Below are 27,214 nucleotides of genomic sequence, written 5' to 3'. Positions count from 1 at the left end.
TAGATCGACTTCAGACGAACATGAAAGGGGGATTCACCGCGTATTTCAAACCTGCCCGAGTCATGAAATTCATCTTTTACCCACCGGGCCAACAACCGATGAACGGAGTACAGCCTTGATGAGGTGGAGACGCGAGATTGAGGACTTGAGGCTTAGGGGATGATCGGTTGGGATCCTGGTTGGCGTGGATAAGGTATCATCCGGGAAGATCGCCCAAAACAGAATGCCACACAAGCCTGACAAGCTGAAAGCCTATGCGACTTAAGCTTATCAATCAGTCAATTCAGGACCCACCTTGTGTCTTCCGCTCGTGCAATGTAATGGAAACGTGACCAATGCTGAGTGATGACGATCGCCCTTGTACACCTCCGCAGGGGGAACAACAGTCGATTGAGGTTGTATCTTTTGCCATTGACTGGCTGGACCCACCAGGTCACGCTTCGGCGAACTTTCCAGCAAAAGCGACTTTCGGTGGCGAGGCCACTGGACAACGATTCCAAGGTTGTTACCCCTGTGGAGGTGTGCTCCATCGCGACGCCCGCGAGGCGAGGCGATGCTATTCCAGGTCCACTGAAGGATGCGGGCAGCAAGGGGGCTGGACGGTTGGAACTCCCGTCTAGATAGATGAGTTGTTTCGAAACCTGGAAGTAGTACTGCATAGCAGAATATAAGTAACGAGGTTTTCCTGGCCCGGCTTGAGAAACGAGTGACCGTGTGCTCAGTCATCTTTGGATCCATTGCAATAATTCAGACAGCTCTTCTCTTGCTGTGTTCATTCTTTTGACAAAATGTTCTTCTCGCAGATCCTGGCTCTCGCCTTGGCCACTGGGGCCCTGGCCGACAACCTGCTCTCGTTCAACACGGCACCAGTCATTGAGGACCGTTCCATCGATGAGATCTACAAGGCCGCGCTCGCCGAGGGCGGCACCGTCACCGTCTGGGCCGGTGGTGACGAGAAGAACCAGCAGAACTCCCTGAAGACGGCTTTCGAGGCCGCTTTCCCCGGCATGACCCTGAACATCACCGTCGACGTCTCCAAGTACCACGACGGCAAGATTGACCAGCAGCTGGACTCGGGCAACGTCTACGTCGATGCCACTTTCCTCCAGACCCTCCACGACTTCCCCCGTTGGTCGTCGCAGGGCGATCTTCTCAACTATGCCCCCGTGGGCTTCGACCAGATCCACCCAGCCTTCCGGTCGACCGATGCTTCGTGGTACGGCCTGTTCTTTATCCAGTGGGGAATCAACTACAACAGCGCCAAGCTGCCCGGCATCACCATCAACGAGTACCCTGACTTCCTCCAGGAGGGCCTGAAGGACAAGCTGGTCCTCACATACCCCAACGACGACGACGCGGTGCTGTACCAGTTCTACCTGATGTAAGCCTCCACGTGTGAAACAATATGAGACTGTCACAAACTAACACACATATACAGCCTGTCACAGTACGGCGAGGCCTGGTTCGACAAGCTCCTGGAGCAGAACCCCCGATGGGTCCGCGGCACCGCCACGCCCAGCACCATCCTGAACACCAAGAACGCCACCGAGGCCGCGACCTTCACCTCGTACGCCTCGCCCTACAAGCCCAGCAACACGAGCACGACCGTGGTCGCGTTCCCGGAGGAGGGCCAGTTCGTGTCCTGGGCGCAGACGGGCGCCATCCTCAAGGGCGCGCCCCACCCCGAGTCGGCCAAGCTTCTCTTCAACTGGATCCTGTCGCCCGAGCACCAGGCCACCGGCTGGAGCGTGCGCCAGGACGTCGCCGTCCCGGACACCATCCCCTACCCTGACCTCTGGCACATGAACGGCACCAACCCCAGGACCTTTTTCGACTTCATGATGGACCGCCCCAGGGTCGAGAGGCTCAAGCTGTACTTTGAGGACAAGATTGGCACTGCCCAGGGCCTGAGCCCCCTCATTGACGACCTGTAGATGCTGCGACTCTTGGAACCTGGTGTTGCACATGAAGAAGGGCCCCAGGGGGGGCCGGACTACAATCCCGGCAGTACTTCACTTGTCAATATTCCCATTTCAGCTGTGTATATATTTTTGTAAATAAGAATAGCTGTCGAAATCGAACATCTGTCACCACATCCCCCGTGCACGCTTGGCAAGCTGACGTCGTTGGAACTGACTGACTCGACTCAGGCGAAACAACATCTTTGAGTTTCGGCAGGGGAGATCTCTCGTAGAGATCTCAGAATAAGCTTCACGATCTAGCGTTCTCAATCGCTCCCCCAGGCTCATGACTCTCCGGCAAACCATTCATCCAGCCCCTGTCCCTGGCCAGCCCCCAACGCCGTTTCCAACCCGTAAGCGAGACCGCTTTCCTTTTACGCCGTCCAGCCCTCAAATGAAGGATTTTACCCGCCCTACCCAGTGCCATCTCGGTTCCTCGACGCCCGGGGCACATTCGAAGGTGGAGCAAGAGCAGGAGCCAGGCGCCATCATCAGCAACAGATCTCACAGAGCGCGAAACAGCAACACGCCGCCAGGAGAACCTCGCAGATCCCACCATTCCTCCCGCCGCCCCGGGTGTTCATCTCGTCGTCCTCGGGCGATTGGTGCTGGTGCTGCTGCTGCTGCTGAAATAGCCCAAACGGGTTCTGTCGGCTGAAGCTGTCCTTCGGGGGGCTCCCCGGTGGAGAGTCATTATCCGGGATGGTCGAGCACGGGCGCTCAGGGATGTATCCAGCGGGTGGCGTGATGGGCATCGGAGACTTGTCCATGACTCGGCTGGGCGATAAGCTCCCTTGAGCTGAGAGGTCGGAGTGGGCCATCTTGGAGTTCTTTAATTGTGATGTGACGATCAAAGCTTCGCCGACAGTGTGGAACCGAGAAGGGGGGGGGGGAAGAAAAGAAGAAGAAAAAAAATCAAAACAAAAGAACCCTGAATGTGTCTCTATGTCGACATGTGGAATGAGATGCCAGAAACAGTCGCAGTCAAGACATCAAGAAAATAAGCGGGGCTCGATATTTAATGTTCATTCTAGACCTATTCCATAGGTCAGGCCAGTTGGTTGCTGCTAAAATCGGCCGGCTGAGAGAGCGTAAGCAAGCAGGCAAGCCAATTTTGATACAGCTGATGTGCGTGGGAGGAAGGGGCCTGCAACGGTAGGATCCCGCCGTGCAGCGGGAGCCTCACGGATCGGGACCTGAAACAACGCCTTGTGGTTGAAGATGTGCTAAAATTGGGGTCGCCCTGATCCGTCCAACAGCCACGGCAGTATAATAATAAGCTGCATGTGGCCCGTGGGACGGCGACGTGGTTGCAGGAGTGGTCTCCGCCATGGGCCGCTGTTGGCGGCAGGCGGGTGGCGCATGAAGTCATCGGCTTCATGAGAACGCGGCCACTTTGCGCACTTGTTGGTATTTTCGCAGACCTGAGCTTGCCAAATTAAGACTATAGCAGTGTGACGTGCATGGCGGTGGTGACCGCCACAGTTCGGCATAAATCATCAAACTCGAGGTCGACCTTTGCCGGCCCAGGCCCTTTGCTGCCCACCACGCGCGTGAGCTCACTAGAGAAGAACACAGGAAGTACTTCAAAAGGGCATATAGATTATTACGTACGAAATAGGTGGGAGCCTGAAGACGAAGGCCATGCACTGAAACGAGGAGACCAAGGGCGCGGAGCATTCGTCTTGACTTGTGTTATTACTACAACACTACTCCATCTTCGGAAAGTTGTAATGTCTAAGTAGAGCCTCTAGTGCCCGCCTGTGACTAGTCAATCTACAAAAGCTTATTCTATAAACCTTATTTTTAGAGGGCTCTCTAGGGGTGATGTCTTACAAGAGGTTGGAAAATAAGTGCGGTGGCCGTACAGGAGACACCCAAGCAAAGCCCGAAACTATCAAGTCCAAACGGAAGAATTGCGCTCGACTTGATTTGACACTTACCAGGGAGAAAAGGAGGCCAGGGTTCTTCACAGATAAAACTGCCCACCAGCAGCCAGAACACTGGACGAGAGAGACGCTAACGTTGAAATAAAGCTTCTTGGTCTAGTTTCAAATATTTCGATACATATGTCACATAGCTCGGTGCCCGCCACACCCCACAATGGGCCGACCGTCTACAGCTTCATGCCTCCCAGCATCTTAGCAACTCTCATCGACTGCCGCATGGACAGATCAAGCCTTCTGAGTGTTAGCCACCTACTCCAGTGTCGAGGGGGGGGGTGGGTCAAGAGGGAGAGAAGAATGACACTTACATGATCTCTTCCGAGCCTCCAGGAATGGCATAGGCCCTCACATCACGGTAAAGCCTCTCGACCTTGCCGCCCTGGCCGCCGCGGGAGTACGAGAGCCCGCCAAAGATCTGCGAGGCCTCGCGGGCGCAGAACTCAAAGGTGACGGTGGCCTGCGCCTTGAGGCCGGCGATGGGCCCGCCCAGGCGCAGCATGGCCTCGGTCTCGCCCATCTTCTCGCACTGGTAGATGAGGTTCTCGAGCCAGTTGTACGAGGCCTCGATCTGGCGGGCCATGTGGGCCAGCTTGAGGCGGATGACGGGGTGCTCCATCAGCTTCTTGCCGAACGTCTTGCGCTTGTTGGCGTACTTGACCGACTCCTCAAAGCACACCCGCGAGAAGCGCAGGCACTGGATGATGATGCCGATCCGCTCGTGGTTGAAGTTGGTCATGATGACTGGGGGGGGGGGCTGCTGTTAGCTGGTTGCGGCACGTGGGGCCGGGGGGGTTTTGTATGGCGTACCTCTGAAGCCCTGGTTCTCCTTGCCGAGGAGGTTCTCAACTGGCACCTTGACATCCTCGAACGTGATGTAGGTGGTTCCGGACGACCACACACCCTGGCAGTCCATCCTCCTCGTCGAGACACCTCCAGCCTCCCTCTCGATGAGCAGGAGAGAGACGCCGTTCATGCCGGGACCGCCCGTCCGAACGGCAGTCGTGAAATAGTCAGACCAGATACCGTTTGTGATCCACTTCTTCTCGCCGTTGACAATGTAGTGCTTGCCGTCCTCGCTCAGCTTGGCCTCGCAGGTCAGGTTGGCGACATCACTGCCTGCATCTGGCTCCGTGATGGCCAGGCAGATGCGCTTGTCACCGTTCAGGATGCCAGGCAGGATGCGGTCCTTGAGGGCCTTCTTGCCAAACTTGACCAGCGGCGGGCAGCCGATGCCGAAACCGCCGATGACGTTCCAGACGAAGCCACCGGAGCCGGCGCGCGAGAGCTCGTCGGTGATGAGCATCTCGTGGAAGAGGTCCCACTGCTCTGGGGCCACCGACTTGATCTTGTTATCGGTGTAGTCGCTCTGGAAGGCCGTTCCGAGCAGGCCAGCCAGGTAACCCCGGCGGCCCATCTCCTTGTAGATCTCGGGAGGAACCTCCTTCTTCTCGTCCCACTCGGTGACGTTGGGCTCGATCTCGTTCTCGACCCATTCGCGGACCTCGGCTCGGAGAGCGGCGTGGGTCTCGTTGAAGAAGGGGGAGTGGAACTGCAAGAATCCAAACGTCAGCGGTGACCAGGACGGGGGCCTACAGCAGGGAGGGGATACTGACTCCTTGGTACCAACTTGGGTCGGAAAAGGGAATCTGCTCGCCGAATGGCTCCAGGGCCTCGGCCTCCTCCTCGCCCTTGGGGGCGACTGGCTTCTTTGCGGGGGCTGACTTGGGAGCAGCAACGGGCATTGGCTCTGCTGCAGGCTTGGCCTCTACCTTTGGCTTGGTGTCGAGGCTGCCGACCTGCAGTTGCCCTTTGTACTTCTTCAGGATACCCTCGTTGTGGTACTTCCAGAACTGTTTGGAGGCATCCTTTCCGGCTACTCTTTGGAGGATCTTCTTGCCGCCTGTGGATCGTTGTCAGAGGGCGGGCGGTTTTGGAAGAGTGCAGCCGATGCGCCGGGAATGGGCTGGAGGCTGATCACTGGTGGGTCTTACCTGGGTGGTCATCTTGGAACTTTGTCAGGTCATAGACGTCCTCGTCGACAATGATCCATAGGGAGTCGGGCGTCTTATGCGACGCGACGTCGTTGGCGCTGAACGTCTTTGACATGTTGTCTTGGAAAGGAGGGCGGTGCTACAGCAAAGCGAGGATAGGAGGATGGACAGGGACGAATCACTCGATGGCGATTACCGAAGGTGTGGAATTTGGGAGGGAAGAATGAACAACAGGCCGGGAGTTGTGTTAAAAAGGAGCGGCCACAGTGTCGGCTATGGCACGAAGGGCAAAGCAATCACATGCTCGGAATGGGAGGGATGCGAAATGCAGCGCAGCGCCAGCGTCAGAGAAGACGGGCCACGAGGACAAACCCTGGACGCCTGTGCCCACCACCCCCACCCCCAGAAATCCCATCGCTGCTAATGAAGCTGCTAGACCAGTCAGCCAGTTCGGTGCCCGTGGGGCAATTCTGGGGAAGCCTTGGACAAGGAAATACATGCCCAGGTACCTGGGTATGTCTCCCTTCTACCACAGTAGCGGCGGCAGGCCGGGCTGGGGTTGGTGTGTTGCACCAATGCAGCTCTCAGATTTTAGACATTTTAGACAGAGTCATGTGCCTTTCTGCCTTTTCTCCATCCAGCCAGCCCAGCCCAGCAAGCCTATCCGCTGCCCTGGGAGCTGGCATGTGAAAAGCCTGACCAGCGTGTCCCGGCTGACATCATTGACAGCCCCTGGGGGACTCGGCCTGCTCGGCCAATGGAACGAGGGCTGATTCGCAGCGACCTGGGCTCGCCTGGGGCCGAAACGGGTAAGAGCCGAGGCTCAGCACCGCGATTGTGGGACCCACTACCCTCCCACTAGCCACTGCCCCAGACTCTGAATTTCCGACCGGAGCCAGTTCTAATGTTGCAGTGCTGCAATGTTGCCCGGCCTGACAGGTCGTTTGGAGTTAGGACGGGCTTCATACAGGCGGCTTTCGGGCGTCCGAGGGAGGCCATGTTTGCTGCCATGATGGTTTGGTTTTGCAGCTCCTGATGATTCAGACTTCAACTTGCTCTGATTTTCTCCTGGCCATGTCTGCCGCGTCTCAACGCATCGGCTCGAGATGCCTCCCAATGCCCTTTTCCGATAATAAACTCCGGTAGCAACGCCAGTCCCCAGTCCCCTGTTCTTCAAGGAAGTATCCCTCGGTATCAGTAGAAAACGAATAAACAAACAAAAAAGAAAACTGGCAAAGAAGCAACTGGCTCGTGGTAAATGCCCGTGACATACGGCTCAGGACAACACACATGTGCCCGCCTCGGCACCTGCGATTCCCCGACTTAAGCGGTGCCACGGGGCTTCGCCTTGGCCTTGGCCTTCTCCTTCTTCTCCTCCTTGAGCTTCTTCCTCTTCTCCTCGTTCTTCTCCTCCAGCTTCCGCTTGTGGGCCTTTTGCTCCTCTGCCGTCTTGGGCACCGGCTTGAAGAACCCCTCCAGCCGGCTCTGCTGCGAGCTCTTGAGGTCCTTCTCCAGCCTGCTCGCGCCGGACCGGACACGGTCCTCCGAGAAGCCCTTCTCGTTGACCAGGAACTGCACCAGGCCGTCCACGTCCGGCTTCTCCCACTTGAAGTCGCAGAGCGGGTCGTCCGCCGACCGCACGTCGGGCTCAAAGAAGAGATCGCGTGCGTCCAGGTACGGCCAGTCGTCGGGGAGGGTGTACTTTCCCTTCGGGTCGTTCTTGATGAACTCGACGATCTTCTCGAGGCTTCCGTGCTCACGGATCAGCTTCAGTGCCGTGTTCGGTCCGACCTTGGGGATGGGGTCGAGGTAGTCGCAGCCGAGGAGGATACAGAGGTCGACGAACTGGATGCAGGCACCGTAAGTAATCAAGTACATGCTTCATATTTTTTTTTGGGAGGGGGGGAGGGAGGGCGGGGCGGGCTATGGCTGCTTCATACCTGTTTGCGGTCCATGTTCAGTCCATCCAGGACCTTGTCCAGGTGAATCTCCTGGATGGGCTCCTTGCGTTGCTCGCTGAACGTGAGGTGGCGCAGCAGGATCGGGGTGTTGAAGCAGAGGGTGTCCATGTCCTCACTGGCCGCGGCGTAGACCTTGCCTGCGCGCGCCAGAACCGCACATTGTGCCTCTGCCTCGGTGGGGGCGATCAGGTACGGGACGCCCATGAGCTTGAGCAGGCGCTGGCACTCGGCGTTGTGCTCCTTTGTCACGCGGACCGTCCTTCGCGAGAACTTCTCCACGTCCTCTGCCGTGCCCGTCTCCTTGGCCTCCTCGAGGCCCTCGTTGGCCTCTTGCTTCCGCTGGTATCGCCGCGCGAGCTCGCCCGACTTGAGCTTTGGCGGGGCACCGTCGAAGACGTAGACCGGTTTGATGCCATTATCACAGATTCGTAGGGTACGGTAGAACATGCCCATCAAGTGGGAGGTAGTCTCGCCCTCCTCGTTCATGAGTTGTTGGCCTTCGGATCGGACTGCGATGAGGAAAGAGTAGATGCTCATGGATCTGTGATTTGGTCAGCGTAGGTAGTGGTGTCTCTGGCATCGCTTCACGTACGCATCCTATGAAAATGATCAGCCATACGAGTTGCAATATAGGAGCGATTGGGGACTTACAATGGCGACTTTGCGGCCGAAATGGTTCTTGATCTCGCCCTCCTTGATGGCCTCGGGCGCCTCATCCTTGATGATGGAGAAGAGTTGCTTGATCCCCATCCTGACTGTCTGCGATGTCGCACCTGTTGTAGTATGACTGAGAACTCTGATTTTTCGGACAACGGGTTGATAGGACTGCACGCAGCAGGAGGGTAAAGGGTGCCTTTCAAAGGGCTGGATTGGGTTGCCTAGAAATTTGGTGATGTCACGCAAGCCTTCTCCAAAACGACGCGCCGCGGGACGGTCAGGAGGGTGGCGCGACGCGACGAAAGGGACGTTTTAAGTGGGGCTCAATTCGCTGCAGGGGGTACCTAGGTACCTGGGTAGCTTCCCGTCTACTGTCAGCTACCCACTGTACTTGCACCCGTTCAGCTCCCTCCTAATCTTGAGCTCCGAATCTACAGCTTATACTACTGCTCAATCGGCATTTCGATGGAAGAATATGAGCGAAAGAGAATCACTGGACACGGTTCAGTCTAACTGACCACGACCACGCGGCTTCAATCGCCCTGGTCACTCTCCGTCTCTGGCTGGACAACACAAGGCAGGTACTTAGGTACCTAGGTAGTCTTCCTTGGAGACTGGATGTCACCACGCCTAGATTTTTGTTCCGGCATATATAGGACTGACAGGGTCTCTTTTGAGAGCAATTACCTCACATACCGGAAGTGATGGCTCTCATCGCCCAGCTCAGCCAGCTCGTCGTCTGACAAGTGCTGGTGATCCGCATGCACCTCGCCAGCTTCCCGCCTCTTGTTCAGGCTCCTGAACCACAAAGACATGAACCCGTATATGACAGTCGCCATTCCCACGAGCGATAGTGTTACTGCATGGCCCTTGAGATACCGCGGGCCCTCGCTGGTGGCATATATGAAGGGCGCCATGACTCCAGAAGCGTTTCCTATCGTCAACTGCATCCCCGTTGCTGTGGTCCGTTTCCCATACCTGGGACAGTTGTTCGGGAGCTGCAGGCGCAGTCAGCTTCCGGGTCGTGTTGGTCAAAGAACTGCAAGGGGGCAAGATACTTACCCAAGCCAGAGGGATTCCCACCACGACATACAACCCCATGGCGACGAGGAAGCACCCGAGGTAGTGCACCCCGGACGGCGTCGCTGATATCAAGAGGCCATAACCAATCACGCTGACGAATCCGAAAATCACACAGAACAGACCTCTCCTCTGGATGCGGTCAGACCAATAAGCTACACACATGTAGGTGGCCGCGCCAAGGAAGTAGCACGGGATAGTCAACAGCTGGACCTGTGCCGGAGTCCACCTCCCCAGGCCGTTGATGATGGTCGGGAGAAATGTAGAGTAGCCTGCATGAGGCGAGGTCAGCCAGTTCTCCTACGATGCATCCCTCGATGGCTTGACCAAACCTACCGTAAAGCATGGTGTCGGCCCCGAACTGCGCGATGCAGAAGATCCAGACCTTCCAGTCCTTGAAGGCCCTCATCATGTCGTGTTTCGAAAACTCCTGCGCGCTCGCCGTGTTGCCGTACTCCCTCGTACGCCTCACGATCATGGCCTTCTTCTCGGCCTCGTCGAGGAAGTAGGCGGACTGCGCGTCGTTGGGCAGCAGGAAGAAGGTGGCCACGCCAAGGCAGAGGGTCGGAAGCCCCTCGACTGTGAGATGGTTAGGAATGGCTCCATTTTCCCCTATTATCCAGCGGCACCGGGTTCGTCTTCTTACTGATCATGATCCACCGCCAACCGTGGAGGCCGGCCACGCCGTCCATGTGGCCGATGCCGTAGGCCAGCAGCCCGCCGAGGGCACCTGCGATGGCGGCCGAGACGAAGAGGTAGCCCATGCGAAGGGCGAGCTCATGCCTGGTGTAGAAGAGCGTGAGGTAGACGGCCAGGCCGGGGAAGAGACCCGCCTCGACGGCGCCGAGCAGCAGCCGGCACGCGATCAGGCTGCCGTAGCTCTGGACGAGCCCGGAGAGGGTGGCGATGATGCCCCAGGCGGTGGTGATGAAGGCGATCCAGTAGCGGGGGGTGAACTTCTTCAGGACCAGGTTGGACGGGACCTCGAAGGCGAGGTACGGCACGAAGAGGATCGACACAGCCGTCTGATACTGGTTGCCGACCAGCCCGAGGTCCGCCTCGAGGTGGTAGAGGCGGGCGTTGCCGATGTTGACGCGGTCGAGGAAGCTGAAGGCGTACAGGCTCATGACCAGCCAGACCAGGTACAGGTCGAGCTTCCTCACCAGCTTCCTCTCGTCGACGCCCAGCGCCTCGGCCGCGGCGCCCTGAGGCACGACCATGCCCGCTTCGTCCGACTTCCTGTCGGCGGCAGCCACATTGAGCGGCGCCTTGGCGGTTTCCAGGTCTGAGGAGTTCATCGTGCCCAGGTGGTGATGCGGGACTGCAGAGTCTTCTGGTCGGGGCCTTTCCCCAACGCATATATCCGCGGACCTGATCCGCAGTCGGGGTCGAGCAGATAACGGTAGACACACAAGTGCGAAGTGCGTCTTGTCCCACCAAGAGAGACGTGTCTCACCTTATGTGTCCCCCTATATGGGTACCTTATCAGTCTTCCCCTCAACTGAGGAAATGCCCAGCTATGTCAGCCGAGTGATAAGTTGCCCTCGCCCCAGACCGGCCTGCCAAGACGCAAATGCCGTTAGTTGCGGGTAAGCAGCGATAACGTCCACTGCCGGCTGCGGCGGCGCCATGGACTGGCCCGATGAAAATCTCGCCCCATCCCGTCGTCAAGTGGTCCCGATTCGGTGGGGCTGTCAGTGTAAAAGTCTCCGATTCTGCGCAGGATGGCCCGACAGCGCCGAAAGAGGAGGCCGCAAGATTGACTGCACCGAACTCGTGCGAAAAACTTTACACTGAGGTATTACCAGTGTTACTGTTGCCAAAGTGCATGTATAATGATCAGAACGAGCTCTGCTCAGGTGCTCGCCAACCTTGGACCATATGGCCTCTTGGTCCACATGCAATCTTCTATAGAGTAGTCAGTTCCATCGAGACATCTCTTCTCAGGTGGTCTCCCGCGGAACAACGTCCTACAGAATAACATAGCGGAAGTGGGAGTTCGGAAGCAAGCCATGCTCCACGATATTGTCTTCCAACTTCCATATGTGAACAGAATGACTGATCATACTCGCTTTGCAGCAACATGAATCTTGGAAGTTTCTTGCACTGGAAAACGAGCAAAGTTCACACAGCATTCTAAAGTTTTGGCCCAGAGCCCATCTCAGGCACAACTTGGAACTAAGGTTCGGCTGACGCTGCTCTCAAGTCGGTCGTGGTCGTGCACATCACCAACACGTCACTGTGCTGAAGCGAGAACAGACGGTTTTTGCATCGCATTGCCGATGCGCCGCCGTTACCGATTCCAAGATTGGCGAGCAAACAAACCTAATCGCTCGTCTTCGAGTGACTCCTGCGCACCGACATCTTTGCGGGTGAGAGATATACGTTGCCTCTGAGCCGTGGCGGATGGCCATCTGGATGCACCCGTGGACCAGGGCAGCATACGATGCACAACTTGCTTTCTATGTTGTATGTCTAACGTTCATGAAGGGCCAATTTTACCAGCCATATCGGCGTCCAACGCACGTGCAGCCTACCCCAAATCGAGCACTTCTTGGCCGCCTGCTCCGAGTCTCCATATAATGTTATTGTGGTATCAGAGGAGGGGTGTGGGAAAAAGATTCTTGGCCATATCCCACCGACGCAGATCCCTTGGAAAAGGACGGACGAACGCTTGGTCGCTACCGTGCTCGCCAACCCTCATCCACCCAGCCAACCAGCCAGCCCGTGTGAGCCAAGATAATTAGCCTCCATCCGGTGTAAATGTGATCTACGACGAAGCCCTGCCGCCGCGCCGAACCCCTCTGCCCTATGTACATATGTGAACGGGACCCAAGACTCCCTCTGTCAGGCCATGATGCAACCAAGATCTCACAAGAGCCCGCGCCCGCGGCCGGCGCAAACTCTATCACGGCTGCCGGGGCGCGTAGGGCGCCGGCCAGCCGCTGCGCCGTGACGGGAGACCACGAGACAAGCACCTCAAGCCTGCAGAAGAAGCAACCCCCAAGAGGGGGCCGCCGTGGCCGGCGATTTACAGGAGCCCAGTTGGGCAACTTGGGCCCCAGAATTGGCGCTGACAAGCCGTCTGAGGCCCCCCCTCCCTCAGGAGTCAGGCCACGAGGGCGCCAAGGGCCTTGGAGGGGCCCCCTCGGCGAGCTTGGGCGAGCTTGGGTGCTCTTGGTAGCCTCTCGGCGCGGCACTGCACGGGGCCAAGGGCTGTCCGTCTGTCCGTCTGTCTTGACACCTGGCTGGCTGGCTGGCTGGCTGGCTGGCTTGCTGGCTGACAAACTGACTGACATGACATGACAAAACGACCCACGGCCCGGGACAATGGCATTCATGGGACACTCGCCAAAACCGGGCATGGGAAGGAGAGACACAGACCAAGGGTTCCCGGGGGCAGCAACACACGTGCGAATCCCCGCAGGCCGCCTTCTCCTGTCCCCTTGGCGATGGGAGGGAAAGGGTAGGCAGGTTCCCTCGTCGAGAGGCCATAACTCTAGAACACGGAAGGGCTTCCAACCCGACCATCATACGTGTCTGGTAGCCAGGCCGGCGGCGGACTGGGCAGGCAACCTCCCTACACCCTCCAGACAATCTCAAGACAAGACATCCTCGTCACCAGGCACGAACATCACCAGCCTCACGGGGGCGTGGGGGCCAATGCTGGACACCGACCACCTGGGCACCTTTCGCACCACCAGAGAGTCCGTCCGCCCGCCCCGTTCCCACGTGTAAAACGCGCCGCGGAAGAACCCAAGAGGTGACTGCGCTGCACGACGAAAATAGGGGAGAACGAGGGTCAAGGGGAGGGAGGGGTGATGTGATGTAAGATGGGTGCCGTATGATGTGTATGCCGCAAGAGGATCTTGCTGGCGATGAAGGAGGACGACAGGAAAAAACGTACGATTTTTCGTCGATCCCAGACCTTTCGCGTTTCGACCGCGGGCGCCAGGCTGGGGTGTGCGTGTGCCAGCCGTGCCAGCCTGCCAGCCTAGCCGCCCTGCCGGCCCAGCCTGGGTTTCTATCTTGGCGATCCCGGGCTCGCACCCGGTGGGACGGGGCGTGCTTGATTGGTGGGAAACGGGAGGCTGATTGGGGGTAAGGCAAGTGGTTTATGCTGTGTCAGATTGGCCTGTCTCGAAGGCCGGTTTATCACGGGGGAGAGGATTAGGTGTACGCGTGCGGCCTGATCGTGTCTGGCAAACGTACTACAAACCGGCTGGACGGCTTCACAAAAGGGGTTTGCTATATTGAATGGTCAGTGGCTGTGATATTGGACATGGTGAGGGAGGCTGAAGCACCCTCTGGAGCGAATCACATTGTCTCATGCATGCATGTTTTCGCAGTAGGATCGAGAGAAAGCCCCTAGGGCAAAAGCGTGGTAATCATGTACAGCTTTCTATTTTCATAAGATAATCGCTAGACAGATGAATAGCATCAAAGGGTAGGAGCAACTAGCCGCCTCCCATGTCGACCGCAAACAGAGCGGGACGTCGTAATCGTGATGACTCTAATGTTATCAGCACGCAAGCTATGCACGACATCTTCCCTTTCTCCTCTCACTCGTCCGTGGACGTGGAGACTCCCCTAGCCCTCCCGTAGCTCATGGAAAATGCCACCTCAGCCAACCCTCCTCGCCTCTGCCTTTTCCAGAGGCATCGTGCCGTCGTGTTGATCGTCGCACGCGCTGTTCTCTCGAAGCCCAAGTCCGTATCCGTCCGGGCAGCCATTGGTAGGCACCGCTCCCCGCAAGCTACCGCGGCTGGCTTGACTCCAAGATGAGCTTTTGAGATGGTCGCACAAAGGCTATCTCGCCAACCAGATTACTCCGAATGAAAGTTGCGTCCGGCGCGCCGATAATTAGAAGAGTTTTGGATATGCATGGCCGGGTCAATCTCGGCCAGCGGTAGAGTTTCTTTCTTGGTCGCGCGTTGGGTATGTGCGCTTGTATATGAGTATTAATATCGGAACACGAAGAGGTGACGTCTAGAAGTTCTCCTTGCCCCACACGAATGCGAACCTAAGTTATGGAGTCAGTATTTAACACATTACATGAAGGAACTGGAAGGGGACTCACCCAGGTTCGCTGTACTTGTTACAGTAAATGTGCAACGAGCTACCCAGACCCTTGGGACCACAGAAGAAGACACCTGCCTCGGCCGGCGCGTGCAACTTCCTGATGCCACGGAAGATCATGTCCCAGTTCGGGCGGCCAAAGTTCGTTGGGGCGCGGAGACCGGTGATGGCGTCCTTGTCGGCGTTGGCGTCGTTAATCATGATGTTGGTTGCGTCATCAGCCTTGATCTTGGCCGTGAGATACGTGTGGATCTCAATGCGCTGGTCGACATCCTGGGCTTCGATGGCGAGCAGGAGGGACCGGAACCACTCGAACGAGCCGAAGTCACGGCAAACCCAGAAGAAGTACACCTTGGCCAGGCGGGTCTTGGTCTGAGGGTAGTTCATGCGGTACCAGATAGACTTGAGGATGGAGGCGAATGGCGTCACACCAATACCGGCACCGACAAGAACTGAAATCTCATACTTGAACACGTCCTCGGATGCAGAGCCGAAGGGCCCGTCGACGTAAACCCGGGGAAGCACGCGGCGGAGGGCCGGGTCGACATCGCTGTTCTCGCTGTTGACGCCAACCACGTTGGAGCCCTTGTCCTTCTTGTCCCACTCACAGCCCAAAGCCTTGGACACCTCGCGGGTGAAGTCACCGACGACACGCATGTGGATCGAAATGTAGTCCTCCTCTGGGGCGCTGGTGAGGGTGAAAGGGTGGTACTGCCAGATCGAGACCTCCGGGCAGCTGAAGAAAATGTACTGGCCAGCGCGCGTCTTGGTGTTCTCCTTCTTGATCTGGATCTCGCACACGTTGCTGGGGTGCTGCACGACCTTGGAGATGTATGTCTTGTGTCGTCCTCTCATCTCACGGGCGATACGCTCGCCAAGGTAGATGAAGCCTCCGTACATCCAGTACTGCCAAAAGACTCCGATCGCCTGGGTGCCCACTGAGATACAGAATGGGGCAACGTCTGGCTGAATCATGCAGAAGGCTCCGTGGAAGGACCAGAACAGGAAGAATATGACGAACATGTGGTGTGTGTACCAGAATCGCTCATAGTTGGCACGGCGCGTCTTCTCCACGCTGGTGATCACCATGCCAGTCAGAGCAATCAGCATGATGTATCCTGTCCAGCCGGGACCGGACACCAGGTTGGCCAACAAGAAACCATAGATGCCAAGGTTGTTCTTGGCGGCGATCTGAGCAAAGTTGTTCCAGTGAGCGATAGTGTGAACCCAGCTGAAGAAGAAAATGGACCAGGCGGTTGTGATGTGAAACGTGATGTTCTTGTCGAACTGTATGATTCCGTTGAGTGGTGTCTGACGCGCCAGGGAGATGAATGTCCTGCACACCGGGAACAGGATCATGGCGACGTCGAAATGCAGTACCAAAGCCGCTGCACGAGCTATCATATACGTCGGCCCGAAGGTGTCCCGAGCGACCTGCAGGTTGTCCTTCACTGCGTAGTTGACAAAGCCAAATGCGAACACCATGGCGTGTAGAACAGCGAAGACGAAGACGAAACTGCGACACATGTTAGCAATGAAGCCCCGACTGGATTACCCACATTCACCCAGACGCCCTGGATGAGCACGTACAATCTTCGGTAACCTTCGTTGACCATCCACCGGTCAAACTTCTCTCTCGACGACAGCTCTTTTTGCCTCTCCTGTGTCATCTCACCAGACAGGAGCATCCTCGTGAGTGGCGTCCATCGTGACCGCTCCGACTGCTTCTCATACCCCCCAGAATACCTCGAGTCGGAGTAGTAGTCGCTCATCGTGAGGACTTGGTGACTTTCGCCGTCTTAGATGTCGGTTTACCCCCGGTAGACTGTCCGTAGACTCCTCACAGGCCCACCCGTAACCGAGATCCGAAGCTTCCTAGTCGTCCTCCACTGTGGTTTCTTGGTGTTTCTCGTCGAAGGCGTCGATGGTGATTATCCGTGCCAGTCCTCCCAAATAGTATTAATCGTTTCCAACAGTCGATACCCAGCGACGGAATATTCAGAGCCTGCTGAACTAGCAAAAGTGATACATAAAAGACAGTCGGGAAGTGAACTGAGCGTCTATCCTGAGCGTGGACAAGGTCTGCTGGGGCCGCAAAAATACGACGGAGGATCAGCAAACTGCACAGCAACAGGTGGTAGAACCTGGCAAGATGGGAAGGGTTGAGTGTGGCGAGAGGGAAGAAAAGGTGTGGAAGGGAAGGGCGGCGGGAAGTGATCGGGTTATGAAGCACGCCAAGGGTATTCGAGCAGAAACAGGGTGGATCTCGTTGTAGATCATACCTGGACGCTATGCCTGTTGCCCACGCTTTCGCATGTAGCAGACAGATTCAGCTATTACCAGGCTAGGTATAGCGGGTTTGGGCCAGGACAGCGCGGGTGCAATTCACAGCAGACAGCGCCGCTGGTGGGTGTGGCCGGGAACAGGAAGATCGCTGATAGAGAAAAGAAGGGATGATACCTGATAGTACGGTGGTGAGAGGCGAGGCGCGCACGATTGTCGGAATGGCAAAGGGAAGATAAGATGAAGTAGAAACCGGTGGAGTCGAAGCCAGAGAAGGACGGAATGGGCCAAGACTTGAAGCCCGTCGAAGCAGGCAAAAGGGGGCCTAGGAGGGGGGCTTGAAGGGGGGTCACTGGTCTTGGGCCCCCTCGAAAACGAAAAGAGGAGGGTGTGTAACGAACATGTCTGAGGGCCCTGGCACCCTCTGCCGGGACAGGAGACGGGCTCGATGGGCCATGATCCTTGGCCAGGCGAGCCAGGCGAGCCAGGCACACAGACTGAACGGCTGCAGTAGTAGTACTCCGTAGGCGACGGACCGCGGCGGTGGGGTGGCCTGTCATGCACACCCCTCGGGGTGCGGCCACCGACTGGCATTGTGAGGCTCCGCGAGCCGCCCACGCCTGAACAGAGGTACCACAGTAGCCTCAATCGGGATACCTCGAGGCCCACGCCCCAAGCTAGGAGTCGATAAACTCGGCGTTAAGCCGCAGCCAAGAAGCCCAAGATGACCGCCCCGTCGGACTGCTGGAGCTCCAGTCCAGCCCGGTGGAAGCTTTTGGCATGTATCCCGGTTGCCGTACTAGGCAAATGCAGAGCACCTGCTGTGGCCCATGATACAGACAGGCACAGGGAGTTCGCTCTCGCTAACAGGAGGAAGGATATGTAGAGTCATGGCCCGGGCTAAACCATGCCAGGCAGGCTAACAGTGATGTGATTTCGCCTCGCCGGCACTGCTTCGACGGCACGCATCTGCTTCACAAGCGGCAGCACAAAAGCCCGAGGGTTGCACAGGCACACAGGAGCGTTGCAGCCAGGCGCAGGTCAGAAGAGGAGCGTCGTCATCTCGTTCTGGAGTGATACCGACGCCGTCTCCCGTCAGCGGCAGAGCCGTGTTTGGGAAGCATCGTTCGTCAGCGATTGAGGATGATCGACCGGTTTGACAGGGCCTCCAAGAGTGGGTTATCGAACGATTTCGCTCCTGTGGTTCGTGCCAGGAGGCCTTGATGGCGGCATGTGTGCTTCACCAGGGCCTGGCATGCTGTGGTAGCACAGCCAAGCACAGCCAGGCACAGCCTGGGCGCTATGGTTATGGTGGGATTGCAAAGGGCGAGGCGAGCCATGGCCCATGGGCGTGTGGGTGTGACTGCGAGGTGGGCGTGTGGGCGTGTGGGCGAGTGGGCGCGTGAGTGGGCGCGTGGTCGGAGTTGGGTTGTGGTGGACTCTGGGGCGGCCCCTGACGAAACTCAGCCTGCGACACGGGCCAAACGGGCGGAAACCGACAAGTCTGACGGAGCCCCATTATGGGCCAATCACGGAGCTTGGAGACGGGGAACAGCGGGCCCGTTCGTGCTGACTTAGCAGAGCCACGCCTGGGCCCCCCGGCCCAGCCCAAACCCGCCAAGATTCCTTCAGACACTCTGACACACCCTCTCTCTGCCTTGGAATGGCAACTCTTCTCGTAGCCTGGCTGGCCACAGTCAGACTCCTCGCTCGCCTCTCTCGACTCGACGCCACAGCTGCGATTGGCAGTCCTGCCCAGCGGGTCACACGCCCACACGCCCACACCCCGCCTCCCGTCCCGTGTCGACAGCAAACTCTCCGTCAACTCTCGGAGATCCCTGGAGAGATCCACCCAGAAATAGACCTTGCATATGTCAATTGCTTCGCTTGAAGCTTAATCTCCCACGACACACCTCTTCCGCCCGGCAATGTCGCCATCTACGGCGTACGTGTACACGCTATATTCTGGCTTCAATACCTCGTGGCCCGGCCAATAGTTCCCAGAACGGGCATGCTGTCGGATGCAACCATCAAGATTATATTATCCAGCGAAGCCCACTGGTTCCTCAGGAGATATAGGGGCTGGGTCAAATGCTGAATGCTGAGGCTGTCGTGGCCCACACCCCCACCAGTGCCGCTGCGCTTTGCCGTGTGCTGGTTTGGGACACGAGTTCACAGGGATCTCGGGTCCGCTGAGAATATCTGGCACTCATGATTGTCCCGGCTACCCGGCAGCACGCTTGAAGGTCTGGAACGCGCTCAATGGCGCGGGATTCCGCAAGGATCTTCTAACAACCGTCCGTGGGCCCATGGAACCCGGCGTCGGGATCTATACTTGTCCTGCTTTAACCTCTCAAGGAGAACGCCCAAAAGATTTTCATGCTGTACAGCTTTATTAAAAGCATCAGGCCTCTTTCCACGAATGGGGCCAGACGTTTCTGCAGCGAGAATCGTCGTCACGCTGAGCACTGTTCTAAGCGGAACACAGATTTGGCGGCCCGCACTTGGCATGGCATCACATCTGTGCAGCCAGCCCACGATGAGCTCACCAACCTCCATTCTGCCACCAGCGTGGTGTGTTCGCTAAGTCTTGCGATTGGTTGTCGTGGGCAGCTGAACGTCAACGTGGGAATAGTGTTCAAGTTCCGTTATCATCCCAAGTCCCTCGCGCGCTTTGAGTTTGCTTTGTATCATCCCAGCTGGGGCCACAAGCAATGCCGGCGTCTGAGCAGAGCCTATGTTTCTAAACGCCCAGGAGGGCTCTCTGGCTCCCACAGCCCTCCCGTGTGTCTGGGCAGCGGCCACACTCTAGTTTGTTTGGCCCGATCTCACCTGCAAAGGGTTTATGATGCTGATCCCGCTGTTCGCAGCTGCTTGGGTACGCGCCCAATCAGTGCCACCGAGCCCTGGATGCGGGATGGGATGCTCAGTATGGTTTGGCCTGATATCTTGGTCCTATCCTGCTCCCAAGGGCTGATCTTCCAAACGATCTCCGAGTGGTGGGTGCAAGAGAAAACCACGACCGTCGACTCGGGGAGCAGGCGCCCTTGATACATCCGTATCCAAGTATACGAAGCCCCTCAGTCCTGCCGGAAGTGAACCCATCGACACGGAGGTGGCCGTTTGCTAACTGGCCATGTTTGGACCGATCTTCTAGTGATGCCATCAGCCGCCCGTTGCCCATCCCACCATCGTGTGAGATCTTGCTGGGAGCCAATCACAATTGCGGTTGCGGTTTATTGTGCGAGTCGCTGACTCCTACCCCTGTTCTCCAACCTAGCATCGCAACATTCACTGCAACTGTATGGCTACCATCGCTCGGCGTTTTCCCGACGCCTCGGTTTACACAACCCAGTACTTGCTGAGCCCAAGGAGGCGACCCAGGAGGCCCGGGCACAATGTTTCCCAAACAGTTTTCAGGTGTCTGAATCCCTTCAGGGCCGGCGTTTGGTTTATGGCACGGCCCTTTGAGGTTCCACTCTCCCCGTCGCCTGGCTCGGCTCTTGACGGTCATGATATTGGCCCCGGGCCGGTCACTCGGCGCGACACCTCAACCGCGAGTCACGTTCAGGAGGCGTAGGGCTAAGTGAGATGTTGTAAACAAGGGCTCAGTCCCACTTGCGACGGGCAGCATTGGACATATTGTCTCATCTCATCGTGTCTTGCTTGCCCTTGGGTATGGAAACGTATCATCAAGAGAGGGCTGATTAATACATCTTGAACAGGTCGGCGACAGCTTCCCTAGGTATGAGCATAGTATGAGCCTCGGATCAATGAGACAACTTAACGGGACCAGCCGGAAGTGATTGCCGGGGAAGGCATACCCATTCCTGAGCTTGCGGGCTATCAAATCTCGGCCGTATCTCTATCTCAGTAATTTGAGTCCTGGATATGGCACGAACTCGCCGTGGTGGGTAACACATTCTGGATAACGGACGTATTGGGACTTGCCTTGCCAGTGCTAAGTTTGCATCCCTCGTGGACTATAGCCCAGAAGCCCGTTTCAAACTGCCTGGAGTAAACAAAGCTCGACAAGTCTAAAGCCTTCTACGAGTCTACCCAGAATGACGATTCTATCAGCGTTGTGATTGCATGATTACCACACTCAAGTAACGATATTGCGAAGCTCGAACAGAAAATGGAAATGTTTGATTCCACACTGTGGTCCTTGACCATTTTCAATACTGCTTCCCGAGGTCTACTTCACATGAGTTGTGTACGAGAGTGAGCGCAACATTTGATACAGACGTAACGAGCTCCAAACCTGAGCAATAATAAGCCGCGGTGGTGGGCACAAAAGACTACACCATGTTGCCCACACCCACCCTCTGGCTGGAAGCAATTTCCTTAGAACAAGCACAAGTTGCCTCGACAGTATCATTTGAAATGCTCCTCATGTCTTGAAATACAATAGTATCCACCAGCTCCCCTATAAGCACTTGAGGGAACGCCTGAGACAGTGAACGGCGGCTGTCGGATGACAGTCTTGGTGAGTTCTGCCTTATCCTGAGACAGCGGCCTGGTAATGAATGTCTAGATTGAAGCAACAGGTAAACATACCGCACTGTCACTGAAGCAATAAAGTACTTGGGTACTGACAAGCACGGTGAAGCCGGCACACTAAAGGTCGGCACACATGCAAGGGGTTTGTCACACGCTTGGGTAGCTTCTACATAGGTGCCCTAGGTTCCATACACGGTCAACCCGTAATATTTCATATGACATGACCTTTGGTTAGGTTCAAAGTTAGAGAAGGTCATGGTGTATTACCAATATGCTTTTGCTCCTGTGACACAGACTACAGAGGGTACAAGACAATGCTCGAGCACTTATGGTTCAAGAGCACAGCATACTCTCTCCCGTGTCATTTTGCGATCGTAGAACTCTGGCTGAAAGTCCAGCGAGTCACCCAAGGACATCTCAGGTTACTTTGGTCTTTTTGTTTCGGGGAGGGGGGTTGGCTTTTCTTTTTTGGTTTTTTTCTTCGTCTGAGTAGATCTTCAAGTGTGTTGACCTGCATTTGTACAGTTGACATCTCCTGTTTTCCGGGAGGGGATTGATGGTTTCCGTATCCTCTGCCAATTGACTTGCTTCCTCGGCCGTAATAGCCATTGTATGCGAGAGTGCCGTCAAGACGGTGCCCCTTAGCCTTGTCTGTGCGTCGCAAGGCTGAGGCCACAAGCACATATCGTATTACAACTATTATTATCGACATCGTATTCTTTCCAAGTGCTAGGTCTTGAGTGCTTACCACCGTATGAAGGCGCCATGTATGTCCTCGGAAGTATTTGGAATAGAAGCGAAACCACATAACATGTGTATAGCGCCTTGACACAGTAACAAAGGCTCATGATCCAGCGCTTAGAAAACCATAATTCCGATAAAATTGCAGAGAGAATACAACACGCGTGTTCGAAAACAGACACTCAAAAAGACACACGTAGTTTAGAAATGCTACATAGATGAAGACCTAGGTAGGGAGATGTGCCAGCGCACAAAACTTTAGAAGACATTTAGCAGGAGTTCCTCAGCGCCTTCGTGAATCATCAGCATGAGAGGAATAGAATGTTCATTGTGCTAGTATCAAAAATGACAGTAATTCATCGTATTGCCGCATCTACCATGAGGATCAGGTCCCGAAGTTGGGTGTTGATTTTGAGAGTGTTGCTCAGTTAGATGTCCACCTGCTTACTTTGGGCCATAGCTGACCAGCAAGTGCGAGCACCCCGGGCCTCGATAGGGTAGGAAAGAGTTAAATGATCCCCATCGCCGCCTAGTAGACCGTCGGGCTGCTTGTGTCGGCCATTCTAGGCAGCGGACGCCGTCTTCAGCGACGCCACCTATCTAGGGCAGCCTTGCCTGTGCGGCACGAGGCTGAGGCCACGCCCACGGGTGTCCAGTCTTCTTACACTGTTGCTGGAGTGTCATCAAGAGACCTTACGCCTTTGGGATGTATACGGATTAAGAACGAAACTACTTGAAAAAACGAAGGCTTAATGCGCATCAGCTATCCTATTTGGCTAAGCCCAAATACTTTTCGCGTGGGTCTCCCACCTCAGGAGGTCTGGACCGCATTCAAGATCACAACAGCAGAAAAGAAACTTGTTACCAAGTACGGTGGGGAATAAGAGAACGACCAGTTTGCCCAGCATCCCCAACCCCATGCCCTCGTGAGCAGTCATCCCTTGGGCAAGTCAGTCTGATGGAGCCTCGTGCACGGGTTCTGTACCAACAGGAGGACAGTCTACAGCCCGACCAAGAGCATAAAGGGATGAGAAATAGCGAGTATGAGGGAGTCCTCCTCGCCTTTCCTGGAACAATTTATACCGGTGCCGCAACAAGCACACAGGCTTCCCGGGGCGATGGAGAAATTCTCGGCTCAAGAGTACCTAGGAGAAGGGTGAAAAGAAAAGGGAACACCAGGCCATTCCTTATACAGCCACTGGTGGAAAGCCAGCCACAGTCGATCACCCTTCCACCCAAGACGTGGCTGGACCCTCCCTTGTGCATAGTCAGCTAACTGGCCCCCCTCGCATTGTTCCTCGCAAAGAATCTACAACGTAGTACAAGTGCACGACAGACGCGCTCGCAGAAACCATGCATTCAAGGGAGGGGAGGGAAGGGGGGGGGGCAACAAAAGATCCCAGACACAGTTCTCCTCGTGCCAGCTGGAAGAAAGTTGTTGGAGTATCGTGCGAGACTCGGCCATGTAGAGTTAGTTAGTCGTAGGCCCAGTCCAGTCTCCCACTGACATTCTCAGCTGAGGCACAACAGCCTTGCGCTTGGCTTGGCCTGGGAATGTGCACCCTCTCAGGCTTTCTATCTACCTGCTTCTTTCCTGTAAGCCACAGGTGGTGAGCCAACCTAGCGATGTGAATCCTCCTCTAGACTACGTCGTAGCCAGGGCTTCGCTGGACAGTGGTCCCGCGGATGTCCGTCATTTTGCCCAGGAGTTTGAGGAAACCACCCACACGGTCCTTGCGCCACGTCCAAGTAGCCTTGTCACGGTCTTCCTGTTGCTGGGACAGACAGAGCCCAAGGAAATGTATCACTCACTGAGCTCCCGCCAGCCACAGCAGACAGGTTTACAAGCAGCTAGTGAGGTCCATGGTACCGTGGACCCAACGTGATAAAAAAAAGGACCCCTCCAAGAAGTCGAACAAAATCTGTATCAACAAAAGTTGATCTAAGATGCGAGCCCGAGGGCAGCACAGCACTTGGAACGGCCCAACACACAAACACTTGGCAGTCAGTTGTCTGGGAAAATCCCCCGGACAAATGCCAGCAACAATCACCTGTACTGCGCCTTGCCAACGCGAGATATTGTCGCAACTGGAGCTGGCGCTCATGTCATGATACCCACATCTCTTCCTTTGCTGTCTAACTATCTGTATGCATAGCATTTCTCCCACAGCCTCGTACGTTGGTCGTCAAGAGAAAATATCGTGACCCAAATCGTCAACCAAGCGGGTCCACTCCCGGAATCAGTCACTCGGAATGCAACGCCAGCAGCCAGCCAGAAAAACAATAGTGCAGGAAAACGTGTCCGTATTGATGTTGTTCTACTGCAAGTCCGAGGGGGATGACACAGTACCCTCCTCATCCTCGCCATGCGTCCACCATCTCCCCAGCTCCCAAATAACCACGCACAGACCCGGGCCCCCGGAGCAGGCGCGAGGCTAGATGGCGTACTTGCGAGTCCACTCCCGCGCAGTCGACTCGTATTGAGATCGGTTCGTCTTGTACACATGTGCAATCTCGGGGACAAGAGGGTCATCGGGGTTGGGGTCGGTCAGCATCGAGCAGATGGACAGGAGGACTAGAGGTGGGTTAGTCATGGCTGTTAGACGCGGAGGGAGGACCAGAGCCCGCCGCAGCCCGCCGCGGGGCCCGAAAAGACCTGGTGGTGGATAGCATACCTTTGGAGATGGTCAGGGCCGGGGACCACTGGTCTCGCAGAATGTCCAAGCAGATGCTGCCATTGCTGTTGATGTTGGGGTGGTAGATGCGGGTGGTGAAGTTGACCTTGGGGGGCTTGAAGGGGTAGTCTGTTGGGAAGTGGATTGCGAGGAAGAACACGCCGCCCGAGTATGGGGAGTCACTCTGCGAGGCTATGGTCAGCATCATGTCCGTCCGGCTGGAGGTCGAGCTCGAGCTCAAGGCGAGGAGGTCCGTCCGCTCGACGGCCGGCCAGCCCGAGTCAGGGGGACAGGTGTCCGGGATGGGGTCCCGAACAGGTGGCATCGAGCACACGAGGGCAGAACTGGGAGTCAACCTACAGGTCCCATGATCGTCGCCTGCCAGTGAAACTGTGTGGCAGAGACATGTCAGTTGAAATTCAAAAACAGTCCCAAATGATGGATGATGCGGGTGTGATGGGTCGCGTGCCAGGCTCGGTCGACTGCGAGTGGTGTTGGGGCTTATCGGAGAACAAGGCGAGGGGCAATGCGTACCAAATCCTCTCCAACGGGACCAGCGGAGCACGACGAGGGAGGGTCACTATTGAGGAAATGTCAGCATCGCGGTTTCCAAAACGGCGAGATGGCCTGGCCGCTTCTCGTCTCCTCCTCTGAACCGCATCGCATCGTGGATAAGGTAACGTTTGAAGGTTGATGGCTGTGGCGGTTGATGTTCACGATGAATGCCCCGCTCAAAGCCAGAAGCAGCTGCAGCAAACACCCCACCCTGCAGCGAGCGATGACGGCTGCTGCTGCTGCTGAGGGAGAAGAGAGGACGAGACAAACGGCCTGAGGGGGAACAGGCGAGATGACATACCGGCCCAGGTCGGTGAGTTCCTTGTTGATTCGCTTCAGAGCCATTTTGTGTGGGTTGCTGGGGTTGTGGGATGTGTGAGGCTGGTTTGTCCTCGGCTAGGTGGTTGGTTTTGGGTGGTGGTTGACGAGGAAGAAAGGAGTCGACGGGCTGCAAGGTCGTGTTTTAACTCGGGTCAGCAGTTGGAACCAGACAGAAGGTCAGTGAATCATCAAAGGGGACAGGCGGGCAGGCAAGCGACAATGAATATCGCGGTCTTAGGGGGGTGCAGGCAGTTGGGCTGGTCCTGCAGGCTGGATTTTGTTTGCAGCTTCAACTCACAAGATGCGGGACAAGTGGCGGGGTGGTGATGTGCTGGTATCGCAGTCGTGGGGTGGTCGGGAGCAGATTACAGTGAAAGTCGAAGGGCAAGAGAGAAGGTGGTCTGTCTGGTGAAGGGCGGCAAATACGACTACTACTAGGTACTACTACTGTGGCCGGCAGGGCAGGGCAGGGTTAGGTTATGGTGGGTAGGTGGGTAGGTGGGTATTGGTAGGGGAACGAGAAAAATCGGAGCAGAGTCAGTCAGTCCAAGTCCAGTCAGGTCGCTCAGGCAGTCACGGAAGGTGGGCTGGCAAGCTGGGCAGTCAGTTCCTGCCAGCCTGCCAGCCTGCCAACACGCTCAGGCACAAACACCCAAACGCCCACAGACCAGGGCTGGCAGGACAGGCCACCTGGGCAGTCGCTGGCTGCAGGTGGATGGGGCCCAAGCAACCTTGGAAGTCAAGTGGGACAAAGAAGACTGCCCAATGCCTGATGAAAAGACACCAAGGGCCGCAGTGGGTTGACCGCGCATGGCCTGAAAGCACGGCCCCTCCCTCCCCTTTCTGGACTGTCTGAACACCCTGCCAGGCCATGTGGACTGCAGCCTCCAGCCTCCAGGCACGCTCTTGACGCCCAAAAGCTCTTATTATAGACGCCTGCAAACACGCAGACATCTTAGCCTCCAAGGTTGTCTGTCAGCGGTGCTGGCTGCGGAACCCACAAACACGGCCAAGTACCCGACTCCCAGGGTTTGCGCTAATAGTACCAGACTCACAATAGTGCAGTCATACACCCGCACAGCCACCAACAAGCTGTTTATTGATTTCTCATCCTTCGCCATGTCTGCTTTGCCTCCTCCTCCGAGGGTTTCAAACCAGCACCCCAACACCATCACCCACATAACCATCTGCCCTATCTGCCGGCAGACGCAACATCCTGGCATGCTCGACCGGCTGCCGTGCACGGCACGCATGTCAAGCTCAGCAATGACGTCGATCAGTCAGGCTGCCAGGGGCGCTAAAGTCAGGGGTTCAGGGATGGATCGTGGTATGGGGCCCGGCTCGATCCGATGACGCCGGCCTGGCCGGTAGAGGTCCCGGAGGCAGGACGGGGAGATCGGGATGAATTTTTCATGACCGGCGCTGAGCCCGCAGGAAAAACAGCATTTACAAGCTCCTCAG

The 27,214-nt window shown here is 56.5% G+C and overlaps 5 protein-coding genes across 5 annotated transcripts; 1 reads left to right on the top strand and 4 right to left on the bottom strand.

Annotated features, from left to right (window-relative positions):
- Positions 1–748: 748 nt before the first annotated feature.
- KVR01_012392 (uncharacterized protein) lies at positions 749–1,934 on the top strand (the record flags this gene model as incomplete). The annotated part of the gene is made up of 2 exons (XM_044790662.1): positions 749–1,381; positions 1,439–1,934. Exons 1-2 carry the CDS (start codon positions 789–791, stop codon positions 1,932–1,934), a joined length of 1,089 nt encoding a protein of 362 aa, XP_044638580.1. The 5' UTR covers positions 749–788.
- Positions 1,935–2,025: 91 nt separating this feature from the next.
- Positions 2,026–3,168, bottom strand: KVR01_012478 (uncharacterized protein). Its single transcript, XM_044793806.1, has one exon. It carries the CDS (start codon positions 2,780–2,782, stop codon positions 2,453–2,455), a length of 330 nt encoding a protein of 109 aa, XP_044638666.1. The 5' UTR covers positions 2,783–3,168; the 3' UTR covers positions 2,026–2,452.
- A 909-nt stretch (positions 3,169–4,077) lies between these two features.
- KVR01_012454 (uncharacterized protein) lies at positions 4,078–6,013 on the bottom strand (the record flags this gene model as incomplete). The annotated part of the gene is made up of 5 exons (XM_044786711.1): positions 4,078–4,141; positions 4,216–4,648; positions 4,715–5,456; positions 5,521–5,807; positions 5,899–6,013. The coding sequence occupies 5 exons, from the start codon at positions 6,011–6,013 to the stop codon at positions 4,078–4,080; spliced, it is 1,641 nt and encodes a 546-aa protein (XP_044638642.1).
- Positions 6,014–13,271: 7,258 nt separating this feature from the next.
- Positions 13,272–18,349, bottom strand: KVR01_012511 (uncharacterized protein). The gene is made up of 4 exons (XM_044784749.1): positions 16,958–18,349; positions 16,266–16,757; positions 14,677–16,191; positions 13,272–14,619 (listed from the first exon to the last, which is right to left on the bottom strand). Exons 2-4 carry the CDS (start codon positions 16,445–16,447, stop codon positions 14,586–14,588), a joined length of 1,731 nt encoding a protein of 576 aa, XP_044638699.1. The 5' UTR covers positions 16,448–16,757; positions 16,958–18,349; the 3' UTR covers positions 13,272–14,585.
- A 5,562-nt stretch (positions 18,350–23,911) lies between these two features.
- Positions 23,912–26,464, bottom strand: KVR01_012314 (uncharacterized protein). The gene is made up of 6 exons (XM_044793786.1): positions 26,052–26,464; positions 25,734–25,880; positions 25,412–25,457; positions 25,238–25,267; positions 24,878–25,061; positions 23,912–24,777 (listed from the first exon to the last, which is right to left on the bottom strand). Exons 2-6 carry the CDS (start codon positions 25,775–25,777, stop codon positions 24,638–24,640), a joined length of 444 nt encoding a protein of 147 aa, XP_044638502.1. The 5' UTR covers positions 25,778–25,880; positions 26,052–26,464; the 3' UTR covers positions 23,912–24,637.
- Between the last annotated feature and the right edge of the window lie 750 nt (positions 26,465–27,214).

Source organism: Diaporthe batatas (genome assembly GCF_019321695.1).
Source record: "Diaporthe batatas strain CRI 302-4 chromosome Unknown Contig00019, whole genome shotgun sequence".
NCBI classification, from domain to species: Eukaryota; Fungi; Ascomycota; class Sordariomycetes; order Diaporthales; family Diaporthaceae; genus Diaporthe; species Diaporthe batatas.
Note: the sequence above shows the minus strand (reverse complement) of the source record. Positions and strands in the feature narration are given on the sequence as shown.

Bases quoted from the DNA above. Each gene is read 5' to 3' on its own strand.
- KVR01_012478 (XM_044793806.1), bottom strand. From the start codon at position 2,782: ATGGCCCACTCCGACCTCTCAGCTCAAGGGAGCTTATCGCCCAGCCGA.
- KVR01_012511 (XM_044784749.1), bottom strand. From the start codon at position 16,447: ATGAGCGACTACTACTCCGACTCGAGGTATTCTGGGGGGTATGAGAAG. The intron at 16,192-16,265 runs GTACGTGCTCAT...CATGTGTCGCAG, and splicing joins AACGAAGGTTACCGAAGATT to TTTCGTCTTCGTCTTCGCTG. The intron at 14,620-14,676 runs GTGAGTCCCCTT...TCCATAACTTAG, and splicing joins AACAAGTACAGCGAACCTGG to GTTCGCATTCGTGTGGGGCA.
- KVR01_012314 (XM_044793786.1), bottom strand. From the start codon at position 25,777: ATGGCTCTGAAGCGAATCAACAAGGAACTCACCGACCTGGGCCG. The intron at 25,458-25,733 runs GTATGTCATCTC...TTTCCTCAATAG, and splicing joins GAACTCACCGACCTGGGCCG to TGACCCTCCCTCGTCGTGCT. The intron at 25,268-25,411 runs GTACGCATTGCC...TCTGCCACACAG, and splicing joins GTCCCGTTGGAGAGGATTTG to TTTCACTGGCAGGCGACGAT.